The sequence below is a fragment of the Drosophila mauritiana genome, chromosome 3R, assembly GCF_004382145.1.
Source record: "Drosophila mauritiana strain mau12 chromosome 3R, ASM438214v1, whole genome shotgun sequence".
In the NCBI taxonomy this organism is placed as follows: Eukaryota; Metazoa; Arthropoda; class Insecta; order Diptera; family Drosophilidae; genus Drosophila; species Drosophila mauritiana.
In genome coordinates, this window is record NC_046670.1 from 5,020,052 (window position 1) to 5,036,855 (window position 16,804).

The 16,804-nt window shown below is 41.5% G+C and overlaps 4 protein-coding genes across 4 annotated transcripts; all 4 read right to left on the bottom strand.

The window, feature by feature from the left end:
- Positions 1 to 7,047: 7,047 nt before the first annotated feature.
- Positions 7,048 to 9,843, bottom strand: LOC117143556 (arrestin domain-containing protein 17). Its single transcript, XM_033308298.1, has 5 exons — positions 9,682 to 9,843; positions 9,074 to 9,202; positions 8,801 to 9,018; positions 7,971 to 8,565; positions 7,048 to 7,590 (listed from the first exon to the last, which is right to left on the bottom strand). Exons 1-5 carry the CDS (start codon positions 9,794 to 9,796, stop codon positions 7,406 to 7,408), a joined length of 1,242 nt encoding a protein of 413 aa, XP_033164189.1. The 5' UTR covers positions 9,797 to 9,843; the 3' UTR covers positions 7,048 to 7,405.
- Positions 9,844 to 10,253: 410 nt separating this feature from the next.
- On the bottom strand, positions 10,254 to 12,505 carry LOC117145520 (arrestin domain-containing protein 17). The gene is made up of 5 exons (XM_033311212.1): positions 12,212 to 12,505; positions 11,567 to 11,710; positions 11,298 to 11,509; positions 10,654 to 11,233; positions 10,254 to 10,587 (listed from the first exon to the last, which is right to left on the bottom strand). The coding sequence occupies exons 1-5, from the start codon at positions 12,324 to 12,326 to the stop codon at positions 10,331 to 10,333; spliced, it is 1,308 nt and encodes a 435-aa protein (XP_033167103.1). The 5' UTR covers positions 12,327 to 12,505; the 3' UTR covers positions 10,254 to 10,330.
- Positions 12,506 to 12,542: 37 nt separating this feature from the next.
- LOC117145521 (arrestin domain-containing protein 2) lies at positions 12,543 to 14,283 on the bottom strand. The gene is made up of 5 exons (XM_033311213.1): positions 14,099 to 14,283; positions 13,889 to 14,038; positions 13,615 to 13,823; positions 12,973 to 13,555; positions 12,543 to 12,913 (listed from the first exon to the last, which is right to left on the bottom strand). The coding sequence occupies exons 1-5, from the start codon at positions 14,211 to 14,213 to the stop codon at positions 12,741 to 12,743; spliced, it is 1,230 nt and encodes a 409-aa protein (XP_033167104.1). The 5' UTR covers positions 14,214 to 14,283; the 3' UTR covers positions 12,543 to 12,740.
- A 454-nt stretch (positions 14,284 to 14,737) lies between these two features.
- LOC117144375 (arrestin domain-containing protein 3) lies at positions 14,738 to 16,759 on the bottom strand. Its single transcript, XM_033309502.1, has 5 exons — positions 16,595 to 16,759; positions 16,321 to 16,470; positions 16,049 to 16,257; positions 15,117 to 15,711; positions 14,738 to 15,007 (listed from the first exon to the last, which is right to left on the bottom strand). Exons 1-5 carry the CDS (start codon positions 16,704 to 16,706, stop codon positions 14,757 to 14,759), a joined length of 1,317 nt encoding a protein of 438 aa, XP_033165393.1. The 5' UTR covers positions 16,707 to 16,759; the 3' UTR covers positions 14,738 to 14,756.
- Between the last annotated feature and the right edge of the window lie 45 nt (positions 16,760 to 16,804).

Consider the following 16,804-nt stretch of genomic DNA (forward strand, 5'->3'; position numbering starts at 1 on the left):
CCCCAAAATTCAGCAATCCAGACATAATCTCTGTCAAGCCCACACACTTTTGCACAGATGTTTGAGCAACTCAACTGAGACTTTAGAGATTTTGCAGCTTCCTTCATTGTTAGTGGGTCCATGGTCAAGTTTTAATTTATTTGATGACTGCGAAATTGCGCACCTCTTCTCCAGTGGAGGAAGTCCCAGGATGACTTCTGTATAGTTTTGCAGGCAATTAATTTCAGCCATGGCTCCGAGCATTATTCTCCTCGAGGCCGACATATTTTAATTTGATGAAGACCTAATAGGGTTTCGAGCATATGTTTCACTGCAAAACTTGTGAGAGGGAAAAACTTTCAATGCAAATGAGTTTGGCATATGTCACAACTGGCACGACAACTATATACGGCCATGGCGTTTCGGATGAGGATTTCTGTAAGCCAAAGACGTCGCCGCTATGAGTTCTAAGGAATCGGCCGGAATCGGGTCGAAAACAATCGTTGGAACACCGCCCCACATTCCACTGAGTCATCAGGTTAATTCAATTTGAGTTGTACGCAAATTTTGCACAAATGAAATGCACAAACTTTTGCCATTGACAGACACACACGCCAACCAAGAGCAATAAATTTCCAAAGTGTTTATGTAAACGACCCGATTGCTGTGCAGAAACAGAAAATGAAAGCCGTCGTCTGGCTGCACTTTGTCACCAGGCATGCGGAACATAATGCCGATTTTTTCGCCTGGAAAATGGCTGGGCGATAATAAATCTTCCGCTTGGAACAAATCACAGCAATTCCATTATATACACATTTAATGATGTTGCCAGCCAAAGCCGCCAAATCCGGATCCAAATCCAAAGCAACGAGCCAGAGACAATTACTTGCAGCCCGCGAGCATTTTCTACGACTTTTGCAGACAGAAAAAAGTTTGCCTATTTAAATTGGAAATACGAAGTAATCCTTCCGGAATTAGAAAAAAAAAACCTCAAACAGAAAAGCTGAGAAAATGTATATAGAATTTAGTTAGGCAGCTAAGGTGTCAAAACAAAATACATTGCTAAACTTTAATAGACTGTTATTAATATCATATCAATGGTCTAACCTACGTGTAAAAAAGAATCCTTGGAGACAAAATGCTCAGTTTAAAATATATACTAAACTTTTTCTAAGTGTCAGTGGTGCAAATGGCTCTTCGGTTCCTCAGTGAGTGCAGCAACATGGCCAAGTTGTTAAAATAATCACAAGAAATGGCCGACCAGTTCGGAAATTTTCCCCTGGGCAGAATAGTAGAAGCATAAGGGGTTGGCTCTCTGAGGCAAAGACAAAGTTGCAGTGCAGCCCTGCTATTGCGATTATTTTTAATTAGCAAAATTTCTTTATGCATTGACAGTGGCAGAAGGGTAACGGCAAAGTCTTTCATTAATTAGAGCCACTCGCAAAGTATGCAGCTTTTTGTTGTCTTCATAATCCTGCAACACTGAAAAGGCGAAAACGGGGAGCTACACCCACATGTGGGCACCAAACTTTCACACCTGCCAAGCCTCAACGTCATCTCCTCTGCTTTATGCTTACCCATAAATCTGCCACGAAATAGAACAGCCGGCAAAACGGCAAAAAGGACGGCGACGGAGTTTTTCCCCCGGGAAAAATATTTCCACTGAAGCTGCTTATTAGCTTTGACATTCGAGTGCGATGCACTCTGGCCGAAAGGTGTTTCGCTTGATGTTTTGCAATCTACTTTTTATCATCCACATATACATCATTTTTTAGGGGCCGCATAAAACATAACGCAGAGTGAGATGGGGACAGCATAATTTATTACTCGCTACCATGCAATTTTTAAAGTTTTCTGCCAAGGGTAATTTTGTAATAGCAGCTCGCAGAAGGGCATGTGGAAAATGTCGTAAAAATCTGCAACTGAAGGAAAGCTCTTATGCCTTAATAATAAAATTGTATCATTAAGAAAGCAGCAAGTTATTTGTTGTTTTTATTTATTTTGTTTTTGTATGTTCAATCGTTATTCAAAATATTATATTTATTCTATCTTGCTAATTTGTATCGCCCACTCCAAAAAAGATATCTCCTCCAACGAACTTGGTAATGGGTATCTGATACACGAGGAAATCGATGCTCATACTTATAAATTAATTCTAAAAATAAGTTCGAATAATTGTTAGTTTAATAAGCAGTCGATAGCACAGCTTTGTTACTACCAAATTGCTAGCATAAGTGAACTAAAAAATCTGAAGCAGTCGTTATTTTTGTCGATACCCAGGTATTGTAAAGTCCCCTCAAGCTTATAACTTCAAGCACTTATCTCTTGGCTACTTTGTCAGCAATATTTTGGGAATATGTCGTATGGAAATGCATAGTTGTCTCAAAGTTTCCGGATAAAAGTATCGTGCCTGCTGACCCCAATGAGACAAGTTATGCCCGGCCTTCAAGCTCGGCTGGAATTTTGTCCTGCCCGCACGGGCATAACGGCATAACCCAAGGCAAAGCATCGGGCAGCCAGCTAACCAAAAAATATCATAAAACTTTTCAGCTTTTCCAATTCACTAGTTGGGCTGAGAATGCGGGTCGCAGGAGATGAGAGTTACGACCATATCAAAATGGCTCGCTCACGTTGCGTTGTTGACCGCATCACGCTCCAGAGCATAAAGCAATTACAGCGCCGTGCATTGAATCCTGCCGCTCCTTCAGATACTCGAGTCCTGCTGCACGCACCTCCGACGCCACTTTGATTTATGAAATTTTCCGAGCATCAGCCCCGGCTTTTTGCACCAGCCAATGCAGCCACCTCGATGGGTTCTGGTTCGGGATTGGGTCTGGGTTTGGGTTCGGGTTCGGGCGGGGCAGATTTGATTTCCAGTCAGTCATTGACTTGACTTTACTTGACTTTGCTAACCAACTTTGTGACGCCACTGGCATGTACGGCTGCACGGAGGAAAAATGAAAATGAGTTTAAGAGCATTCAGAGGGCTTTTTTCTAGGCATCTTAACCCATCATTACACAGCCTACAGAGTAATACACGAAAGTACTTTACATAATTGAATCGATTTTTACATTAATTATGAACTTTCATATCAATTTGAATGGGAGAGAGGAAGTTACAAAATTTGTAGACTTAAATGAAGTGTTTAATATTTATGAAAAACATAACATAGTTCAGTATAAACGAAAATACTGAAGATAGAAGCTTCATTGAAACAATCGATATGAAGAGTACTTTTTCTCCGAGTGGCCACCTGCAGTCGATTGAATGGGATCCAGTGCATGCCCCATTGCTCTGCATCTTTTTGGGGGGCACCGGAAAAGTTTCTGTTGCATTTGGCCGTTGTCTGTGCAACTCGGAAAAGTGGCTTAGACTGTCGACACAAAACTTCAGTCAGTGCCGGCTTAAATCTTGTCAATTCCAATTTTGGTCTTTTTCTTCTGTGGGCGAGAGTGTGTGCTGCTGGTTTTCCTGTATATCGCACAAGTGACACTAAAGTTTTTAGTTTTGGCTGAGAGTGCGTGACGAGTTTTTGCCATTAGCCAGAGTCGAGAAAAGTTTTTGGTTTATCGGGAGCGAGGAGAGCTGCCTGTTAATGAAGCCATAATGAGCCTTGCTGCGGAACTTGTACAAAATAATGGCCAGTCTCATAAACAAATCGAAACACAGAAAACTCCCATCCGGCGAGGCAATTTTAGAGGATTTATTTGGGTCACCTTCGGTAGTTGTGGGGGAATTGCCTTTCCGCATTTCCGCCACTAATCACAAGTGCCCAATCATCTTTATTGCTCGACTGGAGCTCAAATAGCGCCTGTCGAAGCCGAACAAGGATACTGAGTACAAGGACAAGGATTTGGGGGCTTGTGGACCTCTCAAATTGCTGCCGTCAAAGCCGCCGAAATTCGTTTGCGGGGCGAAATTCACTTGCGATTGTTCGCGAAAGCGCTGTTGATGTGGCGTGGGTTTCAGGTGGTTTTCAGGTGGTCCGGGTGGTTGGGGGAGGTGGTTTAGCCGGAGCAACCATCGGTGAAATTCGCGTGAAATCCGCAGCACACACACTCGAAGCCAAAGACAAGCAGCTCGGGCAGAGGTGCAAACCGGCCGGGATAAACAAGAAATACGTTGCGTTTCGCCAACGAGAAAGAAAAACTGAAACAGATTTTCACAGAGAAGCAGGGGAAAATAACCTTGCCCTGGGGATAAGAAAAAACCCTAGCCCACAAAAATAACCAGCAAATCGAATCCACAAAAAATGCTAATTTTATTTCGGCTTCTTGTGCGTCTGTGGGTGGTCCGCAATGCACAATGTTGGCCAGCAAATTGGGCTAAGCATGTCTATCTATGCGGCACGTACATTGGCATTATCTATAATCCATTAGGCGCCCGGGCAGAATCAATTGCAGGCACTTGACACATGAATAAATAGCTTTTAAACTGACACCGAAATAAATTAAATAATAAAAACCTTAACAATGCCTCGGGATTTGTTTGCGCCAAAGTCGTAAAAACTCGAATGATTCTACTGCGGAACAAGGCGTTTCACATTTGATTTCGACTCCCGCACAATTTGAATATATTAAGCCCGGTCTTTAAGTCCAAAAAATAGCGCCTAACGATCTGCATGTTTCTGCATCCGTTTTACCGCTGGCTAAGCTCAACTAATTTCGTTTTTCTGTTCTCTGTGTTTTTTCTCCTTACTAAAATAAACATCTAAATTCCAAATTTCAGCAACAACCGTCTAAGCATCAGAATCCACTCGGAACAAGAAGTCGAAACTAGTTATGCATTTAGTTTAGCCAGTTTGGCATTCGGACATGCCAAAGCCAAATGCCAATTACCACGAAAGCGCCATTGAGTAAGCCATTCAAGTGCAGAGGGCCAGCAACAGCTCCCCAATGAGACTGCGAGACTGCCGGGAATCCAGACCCAGATATCCCCAATAGACTGGGTCATTCTCGGGGCGAAGTGCGAGGAGAATTACTTAATGCGGTCATTAGTTCGGCGAATTTACCCATCCAGATTCGACTGGGTGCGATGTCTACACTACTCAATGCGACTGCACTGAAAAAATATTTATTTACTAAGCATCTGCCGAAATGTTGTCTTTAACATTGGGTACTTGAAAATTAAGTTATATATTTTTCCCTTGCTACTTTAAAATTGCATTTGTATGTATATTTAAGACTCTTCATAAAATCAATATTTTCAAAATAATAGCTTGCCTAATAACTTTAATATATCAAAAACCAAATCGAATACGTGTTTCCTTTTGAATTATGATACCTAAAAGGAAAATGTCATATGACTGCTAAAATTGCGTATAAAATAGTTTCGAAATTAAATTTCAATTTAATTTTCCATCTATTAAGTGGTATGAAAAATGTAATTACGAGCTCTTAATTTTCCTCTGCACTTACCTCTTTTGTGCTCGACTCTCAAGTGAGAGCGCAAATTAGCTCCAAATAAAAGTGAACTTAATTGAAGTGATGATGAATTTTTAGTTAGAAAAAGATGGATTATGAGTTGATAAAATGCTTTTAACGCTTACATTCCACGTGTCAGTTGCTCGGTATCCGCTTACACTTAAAACGGGAAATTCCGGAGTTCAGAGAGGGAAACCCATAGACTGTGGCCCAAAAAAAAAAAAAAACTGGCAGCTTATGAAGGACAATCCAACAGATTACCAACCTGAAAGTTTGGACTGGGGGAATGGGTCACCGGTAAGCACGAGTCCGCGAACAAATGCGCGAATGATAAAAACTAAACATGTCCGTGGGTTGGTGTTTTGTTTTCCGTCCCCAAAATTTTCCCTAATGGTTGATGGCATCATGAGCGTGCCTGGAGCTTAATTTAAGCATTTACGTCTAGTGTCCTTGCAATCTTGCTGTGTAAGCGGCTCCGATATTGAAATTAAATCTTTGAACTGGAACTGGAACTCATTGATTTTAAAATAAAAACCTTGCTATTTTGGAATAAGAGATTAATTTACCGGACTGCGCGTGGAGACCCGAAAAGTGGTAAACCAAATTCTTTTGAAAACACGTTCAATTGAAACTGTTAGTCTGTTAAATTTGCATTCTCAAAACTTCCTAATACGTCATATTGTTCTGGTAAGAAATGTGTTATACACATCTCGCCATAATAAGTACTCCTTCTATAATGGTTCATGCGCTTGCTGCTATAACTTAACTCCGAACCGGTATTCTATAAGAAGTCCTATACTATTCAGCAGTGCTATAAATATTTAAAAAATATCTACAGTGTTATACAGGGCGAATTCGGTCTGAGAACCATTTAAAACCACACCATGTTAAAAACGACTCTTATACACTAACAGCACTTCATTACATTCGGAAAAAGTTAACAGCTTACATACACAGTACAGGATATTATTGAATGTAACTTTCACTACCAATTATTTCTTACCTCGAAATGTAAGTTACTTGAAAGTTACAGCATACTTCTTACATAGCAGTAAGGAAAAATGTATGTAATGTAACTTTCACCTTATCTACTCTTTATTTCTTACCTCGAAATGTAAGTTACTTGTAAGTTACAGCATACTTCTTACATAGCAGTAAGGATACATTTTTCGGTTCCATCTGTATATTAACAGCTTACATACACAGTGCAGAATATTATTGAATGTAACTTTCACCTTATCTCCTAATTATTTCTTACCTCGAAATGTAAGTTACTCGTAAGTTACAGCATACTTCTTACATAGCAGCAAGGATACATGTATGTAATGTAACTTTCACCTTATCTACTAATTATTTCATACCTCGAAATGTAAGTTACTTGTAAGTTACAGCATACTTTGTACATAACAGTAAGGATACATTTTCCGCTTCCCTCTGTATATTAACAGCTTACATACACAGTACAGGATATTATTGAATGTAACTTTCACGTTATCTACCAATTATTTCTTACCTCGAAATGTAAGTTACTTGTAAGTTACAGCATACTTCTTACATACCAGTAAGGATACATTTTTCGGTTCCCTGTGTATATTACATTTAGCAAAATACATTACTTACTACTTATCATTCGTACCTATTTATTCATGTCTGTAAAGTTAGCTCTTGCAACATTTACTGTAGCAATGTGGGAAGTAAGGATACATATAACAAGGAGCTATATATAGTTGCCGCGAAAAATGTTTTGTTAAAAACCATACTATTTATTACTGCACACCACACTAACATTTATACTGTAACATAGAAGTATTTACAATAAGTCCCTTTTATATAAGAAATAATGTCACAGCAGGGTCAAATGTATCTTAAGAATGCAAATAAATTGTGTACTGTATGGATGGACAGTTAAATACGATTTTTTTGCTTTTTGGTGTACAATGGATTCAAGCAAAGATTGCCAATTGAAACAACTAAATGCTAAATTTGTCAAAAATAAAATTCTCTATTTTACAAAACTTTGGTTGACGAATCCTGCATTCCGGGTGTTTGCCGTAAGCACGGGCGTAGGACTTGGTATACTATACACGGGATAAAGTGGAGCAAACTCATTGCTCCCGAAGGCATACAGTTCCTCTTCGTTGATATTGCCCCGTTGAGTGTGCCGGGACTCTTCATAATTGGGAAGCGCTGTAAAGTAGAATAATAACGTTGTTTAGTAAACATAACTATTATAAATAGAATAGAAAGTAAGTCATAAGACCCATGCAAGCTTTTCTTATCGTTTAAATTTAAAAATATTTGCTTATCTGGAATTAGGTCTTGCACCTTCCTTCCACTCAAAGTGCCTATATAAGCCCTAATACATTATTTATTATTTTCTTTTGAACTTTTGTTAGCCATTTTATCATTCCCTAGTAATGGTACTTGAAACTTGCGTTTGGCATATGTTTTGAAAGTATAGGCGATGTCTACAAAAACTGCATGCTCGGTTCGTTAAAGAATTTGATAAGATTGCAGTCAATCATTACAAGTTCATTGGCACGTAGACTGCAAAATCATGATCTCACCTGAATCAGCTGCACTGGGCGTCAGATCGCTGGGCAAGCTCCCAAGTGCGGTCACCATGGGCAGCTCGTTGGGAGGATTTCTTCTGGACTCCGGTCCTTCGTAGTGGGCACTCCGCCGGGGAGGTTGTTGAACCACTATGCCCGAAACCGCAAGAGGAATGGTGCCAATAGTAACCGGCATGACCATCAGCTGTTGTTCGCGTAGACTCTTAACCAACGCCTCCACCTCCAGTTGGTAGGCGATCTGGATGAGGTTGCTCAACTCCACGCAGGTGGGCGGCGTTGAGGGTACTGGCAAATCGATGGTCTGGGATCGGGTGCACTGCTTCAGCACCGATTCCCCCTTAGCTCGCGATATTATTATTCGCTCCACGCGAGAGTGTTCAGGACTGACGCTATAGTATCTCACCAGCATCACCAAGGAGAGTCGCAGTTCGGAGACGGCTACAGCAGTGTTGTTGACTACCACTATGGTCACGGGAATCTTCTGGCCAGGAACGTAGCCCGCTTGTGGGAGGTGCACCTCCAATTTCAGAGGATCCGTCTTGCAGGGACCACAGCAAAAGGTGCGGTAACCCTCGCTGTGAGCAGCGGACTGTAATAAAATAATCGATCATTAACATAAATTTAATTTTTATTTCACTATAACACCGAATTAAAGGACGATTTATTTGATATATTATTATCTTAATATGATTCCTTTAAATCAACAAGCAAAATATGAATATAGTTCATTAAAAGTATCTATAATGTCTGTACGTTGAGTGTTTAAGCTATTTTGATAAACCATAATATTCCACAAAATGCATCATTGCGTATGGTAAACTAACCTTAAGCTGGGGAGTGTCAAAGTTGAGATCCAGCATCTTGAGAACCGTGAAGCCCTTTGTGTAGGCCTGATCGAACTTCCACGGTCTGATAAGCAGGACTTTCACTATATAGCGTATGCATCCATGGCGACCCTCAAAAGACGAGGGGCATTGATAGGGAAGCTGACAGGTGAAGTTGTAGTTGTGCACCCCAGCCTGAATAGTGAGTCTGTTGTTGTCTTTTCGGAGATACAATTGTTTATAAGAGCAAACATCTTTGAGATATCTACTCACTTTGCTCGGAACCCAACAGATAAGTGTTTGATGATAGATAATCCTCTCGGCCCACGTAGAGTTTTGTCGAGCCCAGACTCTTTTCGCTCCACTTGGTTATAGAATACCCGACCACCTTAAGCAGCACAGCTGTGATTTCAGAGAAAATTAAGAAAAGAATAAGTTAAGATATTTGTGTTATCATGGTGTCTATATATAAACAGTTAATAAAGTTAGGAGTGCACAATATGGTTAATCCAATTTTAATCTCAACTGAACTGGTATAAATACTTGAGGAGAGTTTATATATTGTCAGTAAAATAAAAATATTTCTTATATAATTCAAAATACATTTTGCGATGATCCTAACCTTCCCCCTAATCTCGTTATTAAAATAATACCGAAGCAAACCCACTTCAAGGTGTTATCAATCAACCCCACACATTCCGCGGCGAAGAATGTCCGCTAAATTCAGTGTCGTCATAAAAATATACAATTTCCACATACACACATATCGTTATCGAGCAAATATTTATAATATTGCCGCTAGGTAGAGCTAAATGAAGGCAATTAGCCGAACTTCTGGGTTTTGTTTTAAATGTACTTCATCAAACGTTTATGATAAGTACCTTGAACCTCCTTGGACCTGTCGCATTTGAGGGTCGCGCATCCGTTTACCAGCTGACCGGCGTAGAAGGTACCATGTCTATTATTATCGAAGCTGATCTCACACGTAACGACCATTTTTCTCAAGATTAAATGTCCGAGCGCGAAAAAGCTGAAACCGATGTTCTGCGGCAACTCACTGCGACTAATTTAAGTACAAAACTTCTGGACTGCTTGCGGTGCGACCGCGTCGTTAGATAAGCGATAAGAACCATAACTTGGACCCGATGTCGGATTCGGATTTCTCCGGGAACGATACGGAATCGGAGTCCAAACTGTATAAGAGTCGATAATTAGTTCCCTTGCGAACTACTCGGTCGTTCACTTGGGTTTTTCGGTCTGTTATCAGAGTTGGTTGTCGAGGCCTTGGCCCTGGAGAAGTTAGTGCTAGCAGTCATCGAGGGGTTTTTAAGAGGAAGGAAAAGCGTCTTGTTTGAAAATCTATGCCTGCGGAGGGTAATATATATAATTTTGAATAATTTCGATAATCGCTCCACACTGTACCAGTCTTGGAATTGTGATAAATTTGTTTATTATAAAGTGTTAGGTGCAACTTTTGCGTTGTGTACAAATGCTATATCGCCCTTACATTTCTAGTATTTGTTTTCGTTTTCATAGCCACGTTCCCTTGTCTTTGTCCATATCCATGGCCGGATTGACAAAGGCCCTCTCTGCCATATAATTCTGCGTATAATCCGTCGGCGGTGGAGCTGAGGGACTGGGTATGTCGAAGACCGGATAGAGTGGCTTATAGGCACCGCCATCCAAACTAAGAGTATTGGGCGGTACTGGTTCCGGGTCGTCTAAGTCATCTGACTTCGTTGCAGCCGTGTTGCGCATGTGAACAGCCTCCTGATAGTTGGGCGGAGCTAAAAAACAGAAACATAAAACATAAATTGATACTGTAATTAGTTTTTAGACTTCAGTAAACTCACGAATGGATTCGTCGACAGCCCACGGACTCGAAGAGTTTGGAGCTGGAGCAGTGGCTACTTTTTCAACAGCCAGCTCATTAACATTCAGCTGGGGGACCAAACCCCGAGGCTGGATTGGTACGTGTTGTGCCAGAGGAACACTGCCTATGGTCACCGGAATGGTGACAGTCTCGTTGTTGTGGCAACCCTTGACCTTGGCCTCCACCTCCACTTGGTAGGCGATTTGGATAATGCCGCACAGGTTGAAGCAGGTGGGCGGAGTGGCCGGCACTCTGATCTCATAGCTGAATAGCTTCTTGCAGTTTCTTTGCACAGCGTCCCCGTTGAAGGTGTTTACCACCAACCTCTCGGACGTGGTATTGGGCATCGAAGGTGGCTTGCTATGGTATGTCACCAGCATCACAAAACTTATGAGGAGCTGCTCCACCGGAATGTGGCTATCGTTCGTGACCAGCACGCTGAGGGGAACATTCTGGCCAGGCACAAATCCTGTCTGTGGAACGGTCAGTTGAAGGGCCAACGGATCTGACTTGCAGGGCCAGCAGCAGTAGGTCTTCGAGGTCTCACTGTGGGCGGGCACCTAAACATGTTCAATTGGCTTAGTTTCTAACAGATTTGTATTTGTGTTAGCTTTTGATTCGTACCCTTAGCAACGGACTATCGAAGTTCAGGTCCATCACTTTTAGCACCGTAAAGCATCGCGTATAGCTCTGATCGAATTTCCAGGGCCTGACCAGGGTCACGTTTGCCATGTACCGCACCCTGCCGTGTGATCCCTCGAAGGACGAAGGACATTCGCTGGGAATCAGGCACACGAAGTTATAAGTGTGAATGCCTGCTTCAATGGATACTTGACCTGCAGATATGATTAATAATTAGGTGGACGTTATTGCCTAAGTTGAGCTTCACGTACTGCTCAGATTGGATCCCACCAAAAAAGTTTTGGACGCTATGTAATCCTCGCGGCCGTAGAATGTGCGACGTCTCCTCCTCCTGTTTGTGGTCACCCTTTCAATCCATCGCGTCTCTGCGTATCCAGATATATTCAAGGTGATGGCTGCGGAGAAGAAGTTAATAAGATATTTCTTTAAAATGAATTATTTATTAATTGTTTTTTAAGTCATCTAAACGTACCAACCAATTTTGATATGGTTTTCATAAATTAATATCTTTTAATCATACATAGTTACTATTATGCATTCACATGGGGTATCCATTAAAACTTACAAAAGCAATCGTTGTATATATGAAAAAGTCAAATATGTATCCACCCCTATTTAATATCAATTAATGCGAAACCCATTGATTATTTAAAAATAATTTAATCTTATCGAACGAAAATATTATCATTGATGCATTTGTGTATGTTCGCCGAACACCTTTCTGTAGACATTAGATTTCGCACGTGTGGTTCTCTGCTCACCATAAATATATGAGTCACCGGACTAGATCTTCGTTTCAAAACATTCAACCGCACTTTTAAGTTGGACGATAAGATAAGAATGACTCATGCCATATTACCAAATTCCAAAAGTATCTCAAATGAACTGCCCCTCACCTTTAACCAACTTCATCTTGTCCAGCTTCAACGTAACTTTGCCAGTGAGTACCTGGCCCCCAAAATAGGTGCCATGGGGATTGTTATCGAAATCAATTTCACAGGTAACAGTCATAATTGTAATTGTATCCGCAATCGTGTATTTATGGGCCGATCCTACTCTAATGCCAGTGCAAACACGACTGATTTGATTTTAATGCCAATGTTCGGTTATTTACTCCCTAACTTCCGAGAACTCCGGACAGACTGGAAGGGACCGCTTTTTGCGACGATAGCACCCACATGCCCACTTGGCTGCCAGAAATCAACTGAGAATAAAACAAACATTGCGGTGGTTGTATATTGGTAGCGATGGCCAGGGAAACTTTATCTTATCGCTGTCACAATTTTGAATTATACATTTTGCCAAATGCAGTTACGCAGCAAATAGCCCTCATATCTCTGAAAAAGCCCAAGGACTTCTTGACGAGCAGGCGTGGGATGGGATGTCCAATGGTTCTCAAATTTGGAATAGTTTTTTCGCGCGCCTTCATTTCTTTCCCTCTTTATCCAAATCCGCTTCCTCGCACTTTTCTACAGCTGAAGTAGACAAATCGAAGACAGGATACAACGGCTTGTATGGCTTCTCTTCCGCATTTCCGGGCTCTGACTGTTTCTCAGAGTCACTTTGGGAATGCATGGCCTCGGCGTAGCTCGGTGGCGCTATAAAAATCGTGTGATTAAATAATTTATATGAACATATTATGGTAAGGACAACTTACATAGTGTGGATCCCTCTGACCAAGGGTATGGGGGAGCAGCTGGAGCAAAAGCTCCCTCTCCCTCAACCAAAGTCAAAGCTCTTTGTTCTGGAGCCACTGGCCCAGAGCTCTGCGGTGTATATTGCACCGCTGGCGGCGATATCGGAACACCACAAATAGTCACCGGCATTATCAGAGTTCCATTGATATGCATGCCCTTCACCTTGGCCACAACCTCGATCTGGTATCCGATCTTGATAATGCGGCAGAGATGGAAACACGAAGGCGGAGTAGAGGGAATCATCAGTTGAAAGTCGTACATTTTCCGGGAGTTCCTCAAAACCCCATCGGCCTTCAACTTGGCCACGGACTTGCGCTCACACTTGGAACCTGAACTCAGATCACTGTAGTAGGTGATCATCATTGATAGTCCGACCTTCACTTCGTGCACCCGAATTTTGCTTTCGTTACCAATCAAAACGTTTACGGGTACCGTCTGCCCAGGCACAAAGCCAGTCTGTGGCAAATTCAGCTCCAGCGTTAGAGGATCCGATCGGAAGGGCCAGACCCCAAAGGTTTTCTCAGTCTTGGCCTGCACGGGAACCTTAAAGCGATTACATTGTTATAGCATAACTCCCAAATTTGGTTTCATCTTATATTTACCTGTGAAACAGAGTTATAGGTGTTTATATCCATCACTTGAATTACGGTGAAAGCTCTTGAGAAAATGCTGTCGTACTTCCAGGGCTGAATGATATTGACATCCACCATATAACGTATACGACCATGGGTGCCCTCGAAGGATGAGGGACAGTTGATTGGAATTGGACAAGCAAAATTGTAGGACATGGTTCCCGGCTCCAAGGACATTTCTTTGCGAATACATAAAATTAAATTTCGATTAATTTCAATAACAAATTATGACTCATGATCTTACCAGGGCTTATTTCGGAACCCAAGAGATAAACTTTACTGGATAGGTATTTCTCAAATCCATTGTACGACTCTGAAGTTGACTTGTTGTTCGAATCAGTCTTGCTTTCGGTCCAATGGGTTTCTGCGTAACCTTTTAGCTTAAGTCGAATTGCTAAATATGTAAAATATTAAAAAAATTATAGACGAATCGCAATCAGAACTGAGCACTTACCTTTGATTTGAATTGCCTTATCGGTGCTCAGAGTCACTTGACCAGCAACCGTTTGGCCGGCATAAAAAACCCCTTGCGTATTGTTATGAAAAAGAATTTGGCAAATTATTCCCATGATTTTCTTTTATGGTTAAAGCCTAAGTTTATATGAATTTATGGCTGTCGTCAATTGTTGAGATGTTTTCCCTTCGATGGCCGCAATCAAACTGAACAACAAAGTTTCTTACTACTTATTTTGTGGTACGGAGACCTTTAGGTGATTTATCTTATCAGTACACCCATAAATCTATTTATTGGTAAACCAAAAACCCCCAACAATTTTTTTATACAATAAATAGATGATTCGTAACCAGCTAAAATGTGAACCGAATTATCAGGTCCGAAAACAGCTGATAGTAACATTTCTGGTGTAAAAACAAATGCCCCAAATGAGTTGAAGCTCTCGCATCTGAAGATAGCAATTTCACTCAAATAAATATATTAACTCATCGATAAGATATCGCACAACTCAGCAAATATTACTCACTTGGGTCGAAAAAAGATCCCGCAGTTTGCGTTCAACCACAGGGTAACGAGGTCTTATTATATTGTCATGTCTGTTGTATTTTGATTACTTATTAATTATTTACACAATGGGTACATTCATTTTTAAGTCCTTCTAAAGCCAAGTGCTTTTTTCTACACCGTCATTGACATAGCCGCCATCAGTCTTGGGTTCATTTGCTCTCAAAGTCATTTCGTCCTCTTGGTTTGACAAATCAAAGACTCCGTACAAGGGTGAAAACACAATTGCTTCAGCATTTCTCTCTTGTGATCCTTTGACGCCTCTTTTCTGAGACTTTTTTTTCGATTTCGAGAACTTTTGCGGATCGTGGGAGATATGCTTAGCCTCGGCATAAATCGGCGGAGCTAAAATAAATGAGTGATTCCTTGATTTATGATCTTTGAATTAATATATGCAATTTTGTATATCATCAATTCCATTTATGAATTTCACTAAAACTCCTATTTTACTCACAAATTGAAGGATCCGCAGCCCAAGGATTGGGGCTCCCAAGTTGTTCCCCATGCTGTTCGCTGCCAATTAAAATCAATGCCTTGGCATCTAGCTGCTGGGGTGGCGGGACTTCACCCCAAGTCCTTGGTTCTTTTTGGAGTTGCTTCGTTAGCGGGACACTTCCAATGGTTATGGGCATGTGAAGGGACTGGCCGCCATGACAACCTTTGACCCTGGCTTCCGCTTCCACCTGATAGCCGATCTGAATGATGCTGCATAGATTAAAGCAGGTTGGCGGAGTTGGCGGCACCTTAAGATCGAAGGTAAGCTGCTTCCGGCATTTGGTCGACACACCATCGCCTGTTTTCACGACCATCTCGAAACGATCTTTGTTGGTGTCCGCGGACGGGGGTTGACTGTAGTAGATCACCACCATTGTCAATTTCACGGTTATGTCCTCGACGGCTACACCACTGTCATTGGAGACCATCACCTCCACCGGAACGGTCTGTCCTGGCACGAAGCCACCCTGTTGAACGGAGAGTCGCATACTGAGTGGCGACGAGCGGCAGGGAAAACAGCAGAAAGTTCGCTGGGACTCAACTTGGCTAGGTACCTGAAATTTGAAATACACGACGTAACAACACATGGTACACATGGTATCCCCCAAAAAAAAGAAATATTTGTTTATCAAAATGCTGAATACAAAATAGAAATAACAAACTTCGTAAGTTATAGGTTAAATAGACCTGTTATGTTATCAGTATAATTATATAAGAGCTAAAAAAAAAAAAAACTTAAAAGAGCGTGATAATACTTTTCGTCGCCTTTACGCTATAACTTGTTTAAGGTTAAAGAAAACCATTTTGGGAACGATTCATAAATGAATTTGGTCCTTCCCGAAAAAGAGGAAATGAAAATCCCATAGTGTGTGGAGAGACAAAGAAACTTACCCTCAGCATCAGGCTTTCGGAGTTCAGGTCCATCACTTTGATCACAGTGAAGCATCGATTAAAGTTCAGATCGAACTTCCACGGACGCACGAACCTCACGTTCACCAGATAACGTATCCGACCTAGTGTCCCCTCGAAAGAAGAGGGACATGTGATGGGCAACTGACAGGCGAATCTATACGTGCTGGTGCCGGGCTCAATAAGCACCTCTGAAATGGAGCTTTGATTTCATTATCACTAGATTTATGGTGATTTATCATCTTCGAACACACCTATGCTAGAACTAGACCCGTGCAGATAAGCCCTAGTGGCCAAGTAGTCCACATGTCCATTGAATGATTCACCATTCGACTGATCATCCGGGTCGTGTTCGGTATCCGCCCAGTGGGTTTCGGCATATCCCTTGATGTTAAGGATTACAGCTGTGGAAAAAATAAAAGCTATTTTTAGCCCCTGCAACACTTGCACTTCAAATCCAATTAAGTCTGTTCGCAAATAACGTTTGCTTCGAAGAGAGATATCGAGCAAAATGAATCAGCGCCTTACCTTTCACTGACTTTTCCTTCTCAGTTTTAATGACCACCTGTCCCGAAATCAACTGGCCTGCATAAAAAATTCCCCGGGAATTATTGAAGAACTCAATCTCACAGATTACCATTGTGCGGAATGATTTCTATGCTAATCCAGGAGCTGTTTAACTTTTGGCCTGTCTGTGTCGTGGCTCCCAGCAAACTGAAGTCACCCGCTGGGGCTATT

What these genes read in the sequence shown, in the direction of transcription:
- LOC117145521 (XM_033311213.1), bottom strand. Translation starts at nt 14,213, where the DNA reads ATGGGAATAATTTGCCAAATTCTTTTTCATAACAATACGCAAGGGGTT. An exon ending in GGGTTCCGAAATAAGCCCTG is followed by an intron (nt 13,824 to 13,888) that starts GTAAGATCATGA and finishes GTATTCGCAAAG; the next exon opens with AAATGTCCTTGGAGCCGGGA. An exon ending in CCTATAACTCTGTTTCACAG is followed by an intron (nt 13,556 to 13,614) that starts GTAAATATAAGA and finishes AATCGCTTTAAG; the next exon opens with GTTCCCGTGCAGGCCAAGAC.
- LOC117144375 (XM_033309502.1), bottom strand. Translation starts at nt 16,706, where the DNA reads ATGGTAATCTGTGAGATTGAGTTCTTCAATAATTCCCGGGGAATTTTT. An exon ending in GAAGGAAAAGTCAGTGAAAG is followed by an intron (nt 16,471 to 16,594) that starts GTAAGGCGCTGA and finishes TTTTTTCCACAG; the next exon opens with CTGTAATCCTTAACATCAAG. An exon ending in CCGAAAGCCTGATGCTGAGG is followed by an intron (nt 15,712 to 16,048) that starts GTAAGTTTCTTT and finishes TTCAAATTTCAG; the next exon opens with GTACCTAGCCAAGTTGAGTC.
- LOC117143556 (XM_033308298.1), bottom strand. Translation starts at nt 9,796, where the DNA reads ATGGTCGTTACGTGTGAGATCAGCTTCGATAATAATAGACATGGTACC. An exon ending in CAGGTCCAAGGAGGTTCAAG is followed by an intron (nt 9,203 to 9,681) that starts GTACTTATCATA and finishes CTGAAATCACAG; the next exon opens with CTGTGCTGCTTAAGGTGGTC. An exon ending in TTGACACTCCCCAGCTTAAG is followed by an intron (nt 8,566 to 8,800) that starts GTTAGTTTACCA and finishes ATTTTATTACAG; the next exon opens with TCCGCTGCTCACAGCGAGGG.
- LOC117145520 (XM_033311212.1), bottom strand. Translation starts at nt 12,326, where the DNA reads ATGACTGTTACCTGTGAAATTGATTTCGATAACAATCCCCATGGCACC. An exon ending in GGTGGGATCCAATCTGAGCA is followed by an intron (nt 11,510 to 11,566) that starts GTACGTGAAGCT and finishes TCATATCTGCAG; the next exon opens with GTCAAGTATCCATTGAAGCA. An exon ending in TCGATAGTCCGTTGCTAAGG is followed by an intron (nt 11,234 to 11,297) that starts GTACGAATCAAA and finishes GAACATGTTTAG; the next exon opens with GTGCCCGCCCACAGTGAGAC.